At 38.3% G+C, this 13824-nt stretch overlaps 1 protein-coding gene across 2 annotated transcripts; it reads left to right on the plus strand.

Annotated features, from left to right (window-relative positions):
* Positions 1-60: 60 nt before the first annotated feature.
* On the plus strand, positions 61-13821 carry LOC122177224 (DNA excision repair protein ERCC-5-like). Of its 2 annotated transcripts, none has more exons than XM_042866386.1 (16): positions 61-184; positions 490-594; positions 1614-1789; positions 2294-2409; positions 2502-2594; positions 3751-3811; positions 4675-4818; positions 5723-5930; positions 6195-7127; positions 7580-7812; positions 8148-8267; positions 8544-8757; positions 9595-9739; positions 10788-10988; positions 11780-11864; positions 13172-13821. In XM_042866386.1, exons 2-16 carry the CDS (start codon positions 507-509, stop codon positions 13703-13705), a joined length of 3351 nt encoding a protein of 1116 aa, XP_042722320.1. In that variant the 5' UTR covers positions 61-184; positions 490-506; the 3' UTR covers positions 13706-13821. The 2 variants fall into 2 exon arrangements, with proteins under 2 accessions (XP_042722320.1, XP_042722321.1); XM_042866387.1 differs by having other exon boundaries at positions 494-594.
* Positions 13822-13824: the final 3 nt, after the last annotated feature.

Genomic DNA, 13824 nt, shown 5'->3' on the forward strand with positions numbered 1-13824 from the left:
CGCCCATCGCAGCGCCCTGCTCCACCCCGCCGGCTGCCCTTCCCGGCGGGCAGCGCGGCAGGGCGGTGAGCACGCATGCGCACTCCGCAGAGGGAGGCCGGGAGGCCGTGGGGGGGTTTCTCGGCTTAGATCGTGTTCCCCTCTCGCGTCGGACTCCGCCCCCAGACTCTTCCTGCGCCGCCAGGTGAGCGGTGCTGCGCGCCCTGAAGATTGTCCGTAGGGCGGCTCGGTCTCTCGCTGGGGTCAGACCGGTTGGGGGGTACCGGGCGGCCGCGGGGAGCGCAGACCCGTGTCGCGCTTGACCGACATCTGGGGGTTCTCTGGTGTTAAACCCTGAGGGAGCCATCCGAAGCGATGGGACGGCGTTAGCGGCTTCGGGTTATTTGTGGTAACAATGTTCTTGAGTTTTCGGTGGTAAAACTCCAGCGGTTCATTCGGTTCTTGGGTTTTATGCTTTGAATTGTGCCTCATGGACTCTTCTCTCTCAAGATAGCTAAGAAAGGACAATGGGAGTTCAAGGGCTTTGGAAACTGCTGGAGTGCACTGGAAGACCTATAAACCCACAAATACTGGAAGGAAAAATTCTTGCTGTTGGTATCCTTTAAAGTAAGGCTGAGGAGCCGAATTTGTAAGAGAATTTATTCAAACCACTTCACTTAATTCTATACAAACAAGTTTGTTTTGTTTTGTTTTTTTTTTTTAATTATTTTAAATTGTGACAATACTTTGATATTTTGCCCTTCTACTATGTACTGTTGAGGCCTCACCTGGAGTACTCTGTCCAAATGTGGAGTCCTCAGCACAGGAGAGATATGGACCTGTTCGAGTACATCCAGAGGAGCACCATGAAAATGAACCAAGGGGTGGAACGCCTCTCCTGCGAGGACAGGCTGAGAGAGCTGGAGCTGTTCATGTTCGTGAAAAGAAGGCTCCAGGGAGACCTGAAAGCAGCTCTTTAGGGAGGCTATAAGAAGGAAAGAGATAGACTTTAGCAGTGTCTCCTGCGACAGGACAAGGGGAAGTGGTTTCAAACTAAAACCATTTTCAGTGGGATTTAGATTGGAAATAAAGAAAAAAGTTGTTATGATAGGGGTAGTGAGTGAAGCAGTGGAATAGGTTGCCCAGAGAGGTGGTGGATGCCTCATCCCTGGAGACATTCAAGATCAGTCTGGAAAGGGCTCTGAGCAGCCTGACCTACTGTAAGTGTCCCTGTTCCTTGCAAGGAGTTGGACTAGGTGACCTTTAAAGGTTCCTTCCAACTCAAATTACTCTTTGCTAATCGTTTGTAACTTCTGTATGAGCTTTCCTGTCATATAAACTTGGTTAAATACTGGGAAAATGTGAGAAAGATGTGGAAATAAGTTATTCTTCTTTTATTTATAAACATTGCTGAGGAAATAATGCTTGCTGCACAGCAGTTTCAATTTTGCTTTTTGTCCAGGGCAAGAGAAGCAGGATTTACTCTCTGAAGTTCACAAATATATGGATAACAGTGGGTTCAGTAGGCCAAGCATGGAACAGCAAGCCACTCGGTCAAATTTGCACTTTATAGAAACTGTTAACATGCAATCTTGTGTCTATATCATATTATCTCCTCTTAACCATTCTTTAAGATATCAGTATTTGGTTGAACCAGGCAATAAAGGGAGTCAGAGATCGTCATGGTAATACTATACAAAATGCTCATCTCCTCACTCTTTTTAATCGACTCTGCAAGTTGCTGTTCTTTCGAATTCGGCCTGTCTTTGTTTTTGATGGGGAGGCACCACTTCTGAAGAGACAGACCTTGGTATGTACCTTTTCTGAGTCACTGCAATATAAAATATGGTGCATGTCTGTTGATACTGAGTAGCCATTTTAAAATTCCTTGGATTCTGTTTATACTTCTCAGCCATGAGGGTGGGAGGGCTTGAAGCGCGCTGTTGTCCAGATGTTCTTCATAATCCCAGTCTTTGTCAGCTTTTGGAGCATGCAGCTTCTCCCTTTTGATTGCTATATTTTCAGGTTTGATTTTCACACCTGCCAGATTGTAGAGAGGTGGATGATGGCAAAAGACTGACTTCTACTTCAGAATGGATCTGAACATGACTCTTACAAGCATTTGTACCCAGAACCTGAAAAACACTGCAGTCCCACAGAGGCCACTGACCCAGACTTAGAGGATTTGAAGGCTATGCCTATGTAGAGTGAGTTAGGAGTTGCTCATAGGCTCAGCATGCAGAATTATAAGTGTTGTTCGCTCAATGCATATCTTCAGCATCCAGCAAAATTAACTGGTGTTTTTTGTTCACAGGCAAAGCGAAGGCACAGAAAAGAATTGGCCGTCAGTGATTCCAGGAAAACTGCAGAGAAACTCTTGAAAACATTTCTGAAGAGACAAGCTATCAAAGCTGCTCTTTCTGGCAAAAGGCAGGAATAAAAATTATTTTGCCTTTGTTTATATGTGGCAGCTAAGTTTTATGTAGCTAAAAATCATTGTTGTCCTCTTTTTTTTCCCTAAGCAATGAAGCTTATCCCAGTATTTCACAAGTTCGAAGAGAAGAAATTGATGATATTTATGTATTGCCCTCTTTAGAGGATGAAGAGAAAAACAGGTAGGTAGAGTTAAGAAAAATAGCTTAAATGATTATAGTAAAATGAGATAAGAATATAAGATACTGTTTTTGAAGTTGTTGGAAGATTTTTGACCCATATGATTCCTTAATATGTAACATATCTTCAGTTTGTGTTTCATTTCAATTTCTTTTTGGACAGATTGGATTGTAGCTTGGATCCAGAGGCCTTCTAGTTGTTTATTTTAGGGTAACTAATAGAACAAGCTTTCAGCCTGTAGATTAGATTTCTACCCTGAATTCTTGTTGAGGGCAGAAAGTGCTCCCTCGCTTTCTATGTCTACATCTATGAGAGTAAATGAACCTGACTGTTCAAGTGGGTAGCTGGTGTGTGACAGCTGGATGCTGGTTATTGTCCCCTCATCCAGTGGTGTAGATGCACCAAGCAGAAGTAGACGTATTTGTCAAATATGTGACATCTTAAGTAAGGGCAAGGGAGATGATTGACCACCACTGCTTTGCCTGTGTGAAGCCCCATCTGGAGTACTGTGTCCAGGCCTGGGGTCCCCAGTACAGGAGGGATGTGGAGCTGTTGGAGTGGATCTGGAGGAGGTCCACAAAGATGATCAGAAGGCAGGAGCACCTATCCTGTGAAGAAGGTTTGTAGGAGCTGGGCTTCTTTAGGTTGGAGAAGGCTCTGGAGAGACCTAATTGTGGCCTTCCAGTACTTGAGGAGAGCTTACAAGCAGGAGGGGGCTGACTTTTTAAATGATTTGATAGTAACAGGGTAAGAGGCATGCCTTTAAATCCAAAGGGGATCTAGGTTAGATGTTAAGAAGAAATTTTTTATGCAGAGGATGGTGATGTACAGGAACAGGATGCCTGGGCAGGTTGTCTTATCTGAGGAGGTGTTTGAGACCAGTTTGGATAGGATCCTGGGCAGCCTGATCTAGTGGGTGGCAACGCTGCCCACAGCTGTGGGATTGTAACTAGATGATCTCTGAAGTCCTCTTCAGTCTAAGCTATTTTATTTGTGTGTGTGTACTTTGCTGTTGTGTGTGTGTTTTTTTTTTTTTTTGTTGTTGTTGTTGTTGTTGTTTTTTTCCAAGTGTCAGGGAGGGAAGGCTAATATCCTTTTGCTTAAAATACACATTTCATTTACCTGAGGAAATGTCTTTTTTCTTGCTGTGATTTTTAGCTCAGAGGAGGAAGAAGAAAAAGAATGGGAAGTAAGAATGACCCAGAAAAAGCTACTGCAGGTGAATACATCCTAATTCCCTTGTTATTGTGAACTATCCTGTCATTTAAATGCTATACTTCTTTAAATAAAAAAAAAAGTTTGAGTTTGATGGTATAGGTGTTACTGTAGCATTACTGACCAAGTAAGCAAGGCGATTTTAAGAATGCCATGATTTCCTACAAATCTAAAAGCATAAATGGAATTTTCTTCACTTGAACACAGCAGAATAGGAATTTTTATGGCTTCATTTTGAACTACTTTCTCTGGAATAAGAGTGTGTCTTCTGTAATATAAAAAAAATGAAATGTGTGCATTTTTTCATGTGTTTATGTGCAGATAAGCAGCATATTGAACAGAATTTGCATACTTACCTGAGTACAGAGTGACGTTGAAATGCATTGGTTTTCACAGACAAACTCTGTATTCCTTTCTGATGCACTGATCTTAGAGGAAGAGGAGAAAAGAAACACTTCAGCTAAGCAGAATGTGTAACGAATTGTAAAATTATTTTTTCTTTCAAAAACAAACAAAGAAAACCAACATTAAATAAACTCTCTTGGAAACACTTGTCAGTGTTGGAGGTAGTTTGCAAAAAAAAACCAAAACAACCAAACCTCTTTGGAAGGATAAAGCCAGGCTTGCTGAGGCTCTAAGACTGTCTTCTGTGATTCATGCTGAATATATTTTTATGGAAAGAATGAAACCAAGTTTTAAAGTTGTAGTTTATATAGAGTGCATCAAACAGTATAGGAAATGATAACAAAGATTTTATAAGTGTGTTTTTTTTTTTTTAATTTGAAAGGATGATGAAAATATTTCACTGTTTTTAGGCTGTCATACAAAATTAGTGTATATATTTTTCCTGTTTTTTTTTTTTAATAGGAACAATTATTTGAAAACCCTCATGCTATAGATATAGATTCAGAAGATTTTAACAAGCTGCCTCCAGAAGTAAAGCATGAGATCTTGTCTGATATGAAGGAACTTACTAAACGAAACAGAACATTATTTGAAGCAATGCCAGAGGTAATATTTAAAATAGCGTCAAGCCATTGTGGTGGTTCTATTACAGATGAATCACATCTGGAGAGCTTTACTCACATACTCTATTTAATGAGAAATGTTATGATAAGGGGGAAGGAAAAGCAAGCAAGTAATGACTCCTAACAGATCCTTCCCATGTGTGCATTCAGTGTCCTATCTCTTGGTTTCTACTAAAATTGCTAATTTGGTTTGGCAAGAATGAAAAAAGCATGCTGTGTGTCATCCCTCAGCAGCATTATGCCCAATGTTTCAGTTACAAGGAACCTGCTGCTAATGCGGATAAGTCAGGCAGAATGAGTGCAGCTTGGATTACAAACCCCCAGATTGTTAGGGGAGCTCACAACTGCAAAAAGACCTGCATGTTTGTAACTTAGATGTGATACCAAAGCCATTCTGAGATGAGTGGGGAATCCTACAGTGCTACTTGTAGAATGGCTTTCTGGAGCACAAATATTTTTAAATTACAGTATCAGATGAAATGATAGCTTGTGCCTCAGTGCAAGCTAAGCACCATTTTGTGGTGGACAGCATCTTAAAAACCACCCACATGTGGATTCTGTTATAATTGCATTGTTGTTAAGATGGGGACTAGTTCTGTTAGCCAGCTCGCTTTTGTTGATCACATCATTTAGAGCTCATTGTGTTTAACCAGCACTCAGAACTCCTTAATGGTATCTTTTAGAATTCTGTTGTGTATTGCAGCAGTAATAGCACTGTCACTTGTGAGTGCAGCAGTCAGTAAATGCCAAATGTTGCCTACTTAAAGGAAATAAGAAAATACTTCTATTAAAAGGCTTTCCAGAGCATGGTAATTGTGCTTGCTTTAAAGGTGCAGTTAGTGTCATTTTTTTAAAAATTGACTTGGATTCTTTTTTTTTTTATTAAGGACTCCAGTGACTTTTCCCAGTACCAGCTTAGGGGTTTGCTTAAGAAGAGTCACCTCAGTCGGTGCATAGAAAATGTACAAAAAGAGTTGAATCAGCAGCACTCGGGTCAAATCCAAACACAATATGACAATGAAGGTGGTTTTGTGAAAGAAATGGAATCTAGAAGGATAATCTCTGAAGACTCTTCTCACTATATCTTAATAAAAGGTATGTCAGGTCTTCACTTTATAAAACCTTTTATTCACTGTGTGCAGTCTGCAGCTTTTAATTTTAAGAAAAGACCTGAATATTGTTTACAGGTGTATGTAGTGAAATTTACTGTACTGTTAGACATAATTGACTATGATTGGCAAATGTAGAAAACTGGCTTATTAATCTTCAAATGATGGGTTTTTTTTTTTTTTTTTCTTATGTAGTGTGGAATGCTAGTATAAAACAGCATTTTATCTTAAAAAAACCTATTTTTTTCAGGTTTTCAAGCAAAAGAAGATGCTAGTAAAGACTTGGAAGCTACTGCAGGACCCTCATCAGAAAGGTCTGAATTGAATAAAATAAATGAATCTCCAACTAATGCAGAATTAATTGCATCTGACAAGTTGCAGACAGACAAAGATAACAGTGTAGTCACAGCACCACCCTCTCCCCAAACATTGCTTGCTATCCAGGCAGCAATGGTGGAAAGCAGCTCAGAAGAAGAACTGGATAAAGAACGACTAAACCTGACTCGATCTGTAATGGAAGAAGGCAGTGTGTCTCCAAGAACACTGCGGGCAATTCAGCAAGCTCTGAATGATGATGATGAAAAGGAAGAAGTTGTTACTGTTAGAGCTGATAGAGTGCAAACAGAAAGGTCAAAAGCGAAGGATTTTCTTCTTAGTAGCTCAGATGAGGAAGATCAGATTCCTGAAGTGAAAGAGGATAAAGAAATACTTATATCTACAATTCATTCATCAAACCAAGCAATTGTGCAGGATATTGAATTTGGACAAAGGAGTCAGGAGTTGGGAAAAAATTGTATTACACCCAAGGGCACCAGTATGTCCACAGATAAAAATTACTCTTGTGTTGATGATACTGAAAAAGGGAAAGAAGTTGTAGACACAGAATTAAATGGTTCAAAAATAGACTCAACTTATTTGGAAGACAAGGATGTGAACTTGTGCATTCAGAAGCCAAGCTGTTCCTCTTCACAAGCTAGTACAGGGCCTTCGGTTCACAGTGAAACAGCAGGATTTTCTAAAACCGAGGAAAACTTGAAAATTTGTGAAATTACAGAGGAAGTTCATTCACAAACAGAAGAGAGTATATCTGAGGTACAAAAGGAAACTGAAATTCTTCCACCAACAGAAGGTCCTAAGGAGGGAAGAGAAGGGACATTACAGTCTGAAGACAGTGATTCTGATGGTATGTGCATTTTAATTGAGTAAAAAGATAAAAAGATAAAGCCTTACTGTATTTGAAATCAATTGAATTTAACCTTAACCTTGTAAGAAATGCTTTTAAACAGATCTATTCCTACATGCACTGGAATTGGGAAGAAAATCTGAGCTATATTTTCCCTATAGTGTCGTGCCTGGGTACACAATATGGAAAAGCAGGAAAGATTGTTTTTCTATACCTTGAACTCGATTAACTTAGATGTGGATGGTTAACTACTTTGTTTGTTTGTTTCACAGTTCTTTTATCTGTTTATTTCATATAGCAAAAGCAAAAGAACAACCAAACTAGCAAACCCAACCACAAAACAAAACAAAACAAAAAACATACCAACCCACTGCCCCACTAAAAAATAAGTTGAAACACGTCTTTTTTTAAACAAACAGCAAGAAGCTGAGCTCTTTGTTCTCCCCTTGTAGGAAGCTTCATTGAAGTGGACAATATGATTAGTAACGAGGATGAATTTTCTACTGAATATGATGAGAGACTGGGTGATAAAACAGCACTTTCGGAAAGGGAGGAAGATGGACATGATATAGTCACACAGAACTTGCTGAATGATTCTGATGAAGTGCAACTGGCAAGCAGTCAGAATGCTGAAAAAGAAGATAATATTAGAGATGCAGGAGATGAGTGGCAAGACATCAGTTTGGTAACTTTGATACTTGTCTAAAGCTGATAGTTAAGTGCTATGTCGCGAAATACTTTTGAAGGAAGACCATCATGGAACTTTTTCATAACTGTAATATATTTATTTAAATTCTGTAGGGGCATTTTTTTAAAGATGACAATTAAACAATACCTGAAATCAGGAGAAGTGTCCTGATGAGGAGACTTAGGTATGATCTTATAATTTACCGCATAAGAGAAGCTATGACTGTTTCCCGACATGAATTAATGGAGCTTATACTACTAGTTGTGGACATAGGTATTATTAGATAAAGTATAAAATGGTTGAAATGACCAAAAACTTGTTTTATTTTTCAGGAAGATCTAGAAGAATTAGAAAATGACCTTTCTGCTGAACAGGAAATGCTTCAGTCTCAAAAACAACAGCAGGAGCGTGTTGCTTCTTCTGTAACAGGGCAAATGTTCTTGGAAAGCCAGGTAATTCACTGAATCATTTCAGTTTGATACAATATAAGACATGCCCTCCCACCCCTACAGTCAAATGTTTTCCTTTTCTTCCTACTTAATTTTTTTGTATAATTAAAATAGGAGATTCTCAGTCTCTGTGCCTAGTACTTTTTAGTGGAAATTAGGATTTGCTCTGAAATATTAAATACCTCCTAACTGTGAAATTGGCTTTTTCTGAGTCACGTATTAGTATATTACAATCCATTTTTCAGATGAAGTATTAACTGTTTTGTCTTCATCCTACAGGAGCTTCTCCGCCTATTCGGCATTCCGTACATTGAAGCTCCTATGGAAGCAGAGGCACAGTGTGCTGTATTGGACCTCACTGATCAGACCTCTGGAACAATCACTGATGATAGTGATGTTTGGTTATTTGGTGCACGGCATGTTTATAAAAATTTCTTCAGTCAAAACAAATATGTGGAATATTACCAGTATGTTGATTTTCAAAACCAGCTGGGTAAGGGCCAGTGACTGTAGATACAATCTTTGATAAGACACTTTTTTTTGCCTTTTTTGCCTTTTTTTTTAATCTTTCTGAAGTTGGATTTCCTACAGAAACAGATAACACATGCATAAAATGCAGTGTTCTTTGGAAAGTCTCTAAAGACATTCAGTTGGATTGCTGTTTTTATTGCCAGATGGAAATTTATTTTGGATATGTTGACACATAACAATTAAAAAGGGATCCTATGTACTATGTAAGAAGGTTTTTCAGTTAATATTGACAGCTGTTTCTTCTTATTGTTCTTGAACTTCCTAATCAGATTCTTGCTAATTATGATGAACTGTTGAGCTTTAATGTTATGTAGTATATTGAAGAAAATATGAACTAGTTCTGCATAAACAAGACAATAATAATAATAAAAAAACAACCTATAACTCTTTTTAAAGTCACTCTGATCTTTGAAAGATCACTCTATGATCTTTGAAATCATATTTTAATACCTTCAGTATGGGAAATTCAGCGTGCAGTGGAAAATGTATCTCTGTTTTCTTTTCTCAACAAAGAGAAGGCTATTATTTTACTTATTGTTACTTATCTTAGATATGCCACTGTAGTTTACTTGAGAAGAGTAAAATAGCAAACTGTGCTTAATTAGCAAATGCAGCTATGGTGCTTGAGGTAGCAGTAGTTTATTAACACTGCTCTAGAATATAATTTAGCAAATCTGGATGTTAATGCATGTATATTTCTTTTGTTATTTGTCTTTCAGAAAATACAGTATTTTTAATTTGTAAGGGAACATATGAGGAATGCGGTGGCTGTATTTGGTTTACACTCTTTCTTTCACAGGGTTAGATCGAAACAAGTTAATTAATTTGGCATACTTGCTTGGAAGTGACTACACTGAGGGAATCCCAAATGTTGGCTTTGTAACAGCGATGGAGATCTTAAATGAATTTCCTGGACATGGATTGGAACCTCTTCTAAAATTTGCGTATGCTTTGCTGGATTTTATTGTTTTTCTTTCATATTTTTCTGTATTTTCTGGTCAATATACTTTCTGCTCTTAAGTATACAACAAAATGTGTGACCATCATCAAGGAGGCTAACTGAACTATAAAATATGTAATCCGTTGTATCGGTACTTGAAATGGCAGGTAATCAAAACGATGTGTTGATGCAGCAATTACAGCAAGACTAGTGAAGACAATAGAACAGCTTTAAAACTGTGCAACTGCCTCCAAGTTCATTGCAGAGCTGGATCCCTAGTGGAGCCAAGGTTGTTTCTCCCTGAGCATGTGAGAAGGTGCTGTAGCTTGCCCATAGAGAAAAGAGACTTGATGACCTGGAAAGAGACAGACAGGTAGGCTGTGGGGAAGAACAAAGTTTGAATTGTGCCAAGCCAATTGTATTGGCCGTTGTGAGAATCACAGACTCCTAGAATCTTTTCGTTGGAAGGGACCTTAAAGATAATCCAGATCCAATTCCCCTGCTGTACACAGAAGCACCTTCCATTCCTGGAGACATTCAGGGCCAAGCTGGATGTGGCTCTGGGCAGCCTGGTCTAGTCGTTGGTGGCCCTGCACATAGCAGGGGGGTTGAAACTGAATGATCTTTGAGGTCCTTTTCAACCCAGGCCATTCTATGAATCTGTGATGCCACTAAACCAGGTTGCTCAGAGTGGTTAGAAGTTTGTTTTTTTGTGGTTAGTGTTTGTTTTTTTGATCTCTGGTTTTTATACCAAAAACACTCCAAAGAATGATTGTTACATGTGGGGTGTCCTTCCCTTTGGCTTCTAAAGTGGAATCCAGGTAATGTTTGCTACCTTGGCTGACAATGGCTGTGTTTACTGTATGTCTTGTCCTTTTTACTTTCAGATTCTTATGCCCTTTTGGCCATTATCATTTGAAAATCTCCTATCTCATATCTTGCAGTAGCTGAAGTAGGGAGTCTGATTAAAGCCATTTAAGATAACAAAGTGGCTGTTGGCAATTCAAGTTACATTTTATGGGAACAAGTGAATACTTTTCTCTGTTTTTCAGTGAGTGGTGGAACGAGGCTCAGAAGAATAAGAAAATCAGACCTAATCCACGTGATACCAAAGTCAAGAAGAAATTGCGGGAGCTGCAGCTTTCTTCAGGTTTCCCAAATCCAGCAGTGGCAGAAGCATACCTGAAGCCTGTGGTGGATGAGACAAGGGGCTCATTCACGTGGGGAAAGCCTGATGTAGAGCAGATTAGAGAATATCCTTTTACTATAAGACAGGAATTGCTAGCTAAAAGTACTCAGCTTAAAGTTCATATGGCTAGCTAGTGCCTCAATAACAGAGTGTTAAATTCTTAGCATCTCACTGGTGTGATGGACCTCCTTACCCCCATCTAAATGTACTTTCCTACACTGATACTAACTCTGGAATTGAAAAAAAATGTAGATATATGTACATGGCATTTGAGGCTGTGCTGCCCTTCTGCTTCACTCTGACTTACTGGTCTTACTGCTGAACTGACTAACTTGTGACATTATAATTCTATAACTGTACTGTCACAAGTAGATTTCAAAACCTGTTTATTCACCACATTCTTTGCAATAATGCCATTTCTTGCAGCAGTTGTAGCTTGAGCTGCAGTGAATTGTTGAAAAGTGATGGCAACGCATACAGAGTTAATAGTGTTTTAAACAGTAAACCAAAATTCCAGTGTTTGTAAATGTAAAAATAAGGTTTATTTATAGATGTTGTGTTTTATGACAGTGCTGCATATCCAAAATGCACTTTTTCTTTATGAAGACATGCTTTTGGAAATGCTGATGTTAGAGTTCTGTACCTAACAGAGATGTAATGTCATGATGGAAATACATAGCGTAACATTAGAATCATCCACATAACTTGGCTTTAATAACTTAAGATATTTTCTGTTTTTGTAGTAGTAAAATCTCTGAAGAAACTTTCCTCTAGGCATTGGTTATTTGCGGAATTTCTATTTTTGTGTTTACAAAATAGTAGCAATAGCCATTTTTGTTCCTTAGCTTTCTGCATATTCTGTAAAGATCACTTTGGCTGGACTAGGGCAAAGACAGATGACATCCTTTTGCCTGTGATAAAACAGCTGAACTTGCAACAGGTATGGTACAGAGCAATGTATACCTTAAGGCTAGCTGGAAAAATGTAAGAATCATTTTGAAATGAACAGCAAGGCTATATGTTTCTCAGAAACTGGGATTTGGACATTTTATATCTTAATGTATATTTATATTTTAAAATCTTTAAATGATTCTCTAGATTTTATTTCTTTATGATCGGGTTTATTGTGAGGCATTCTACTTAATTTCAGTGGTTGCAATTTTCATAGTTGATACAAAGCTTTATCACGTACCTACCTCAAATCCAGGTTGCAGGACATAAATAGAACTACAAGTACCTCCAGTACATTTAGTGCTTTTAAAAGACACTATATGGAATCTTAAAATGATTCATAAGAATGCCCCTAAGATTTTAGTGAAGATTTTAAGTGGAATGGACCATTGAATACCACACTCATTCTGTAAGAGGAAGTGCGGAATGAAGCATTTATCAAGAGCCCCTTTATAATATTATTGTTCTTCACCAATAAATGTGCTTTGAACTTTCATACAACTTAAAAGTGAATAGTGGTGCATGCTGTGATACTCTGAAAGTCAGTGATAGAATGGTTTACTCGTATTCTTTTCTTCTGCTATCAATGAGATATAGTCTACACCAATCTTTTAGGCTCTCTCTGTCAGTCAAAGGAGTGAAAAGTACCACAAAACAGGTTAAATCCATATACTTTCAGACTGACTAGAGCAACCTGTGGAAGCATCTGTCTCTTAGCCAATTTTATGGATAATATAGAGGACTAGCATAGTTTGTACAGCAAGCCTAGTTGTAGTTAACAGATTCATTGTGTTTGACTTCTAGTTCTACTCTCAAATCTGTAGCAGCACGTGATACAATTCCATTCAAATGATAGCATTTTGTTGCAGTAGCGTATGCAGATACAAAGTGCACTAACAGTATCCCCTTAATAAACATTCTGTTGTTTTAACAGCTTGCAGCTTAGCACTTTTTTGCAAGGATATACTGAAGAACACTACAGAGATTCTCTGTATCAGGTTTTAAAATAGAACTGTGTTTCTACGTAAAATCACACGTGCAATGTTAATGAAAAAGTTCACTCATTTTGCCCTTAGTTTCTATCAAAGTTCTCATTGCATAATTTATAATAAAGTGCAGTTATTACTGGAATCATGCATCTTATTATCTGTGTGCATTCTGATTTCGTTAGTCTTTATCCTGCTTTAATTTATAATGCTTTGTACTATAACTTAGGTAACAACTAACTTTCTGTCACAAAAGCATCCAAAGCTGTTTCACTGTTTTTGTTGTTGTTGTTGTTTTGTTTTTTAATAGACTCAGCTTCGAATTGATTCGTTCTTCAGATTAGAACAACATGAAAAACAAGCTATTAAAAGTCAGAGACTACGCAGAGCTGTGAGTTGTCTAAAGAGAAAGGAAAATGATGAAGTTTCAGAGGCTACTGCTGCTATGGAGGAAGAACTTAGTCAGCACAAGGAAAAGAAAGGGGAAAGTGCTTCAGGCTGCACAGATCATCAAGGCATAGTGACAGAAATTCAAAGTGGAAAGAAAAGAAGGCATTCAGATTGCAGGAAAGTGCATTTATTTGGAGGTGGTTTTGTTGGGAGTTTGCATCTTTCAGAAACTTCTAGTGACTCCTCAGCAGAAGAATCAGAAAACAGAGATTTAGACAAAAGAAGGAAAATTGCCTCTAAAACAGAGACAGCAGACCACAAAAAGAGCTACAGTAGCTCAAGTGGTGAGGATGAAGAACTGGGAAACATGATTTTGGTGACTGCCAAACCTGTATTTAAGGGCAGAAAACAAAAATCACGGAGTAAGGGAGGAAGAAAGAAGAGGAGGTCTTAAAGGAAAGAAGTCATAAAAAAGCAGATTATGTAAATGGGCTTTATTACTTAAACTCTGTAAGTATTCTGATGATTTTTTTGGTATAAAAACAATAAATTATCCTTATTAATCATGCATTT

This window comes from Lagopus leucura, unplaced genomic scaffold, assembly GCF_019238085.1.
Source record: "Lagopus leucura isolate 7727_CA_CO unplaced genomic scaffold, USGS_WTPT01 Super-Scaffold_100001, whole genome shotgun sequence".
In the NCBI taxonomy this organism is placed as follows: domain Eukaryota; kingdom Metazoa; phylum Chordata; class Aves; order Galliformes; family Phasianidae; genus Lagopus; species Lagopus leucura.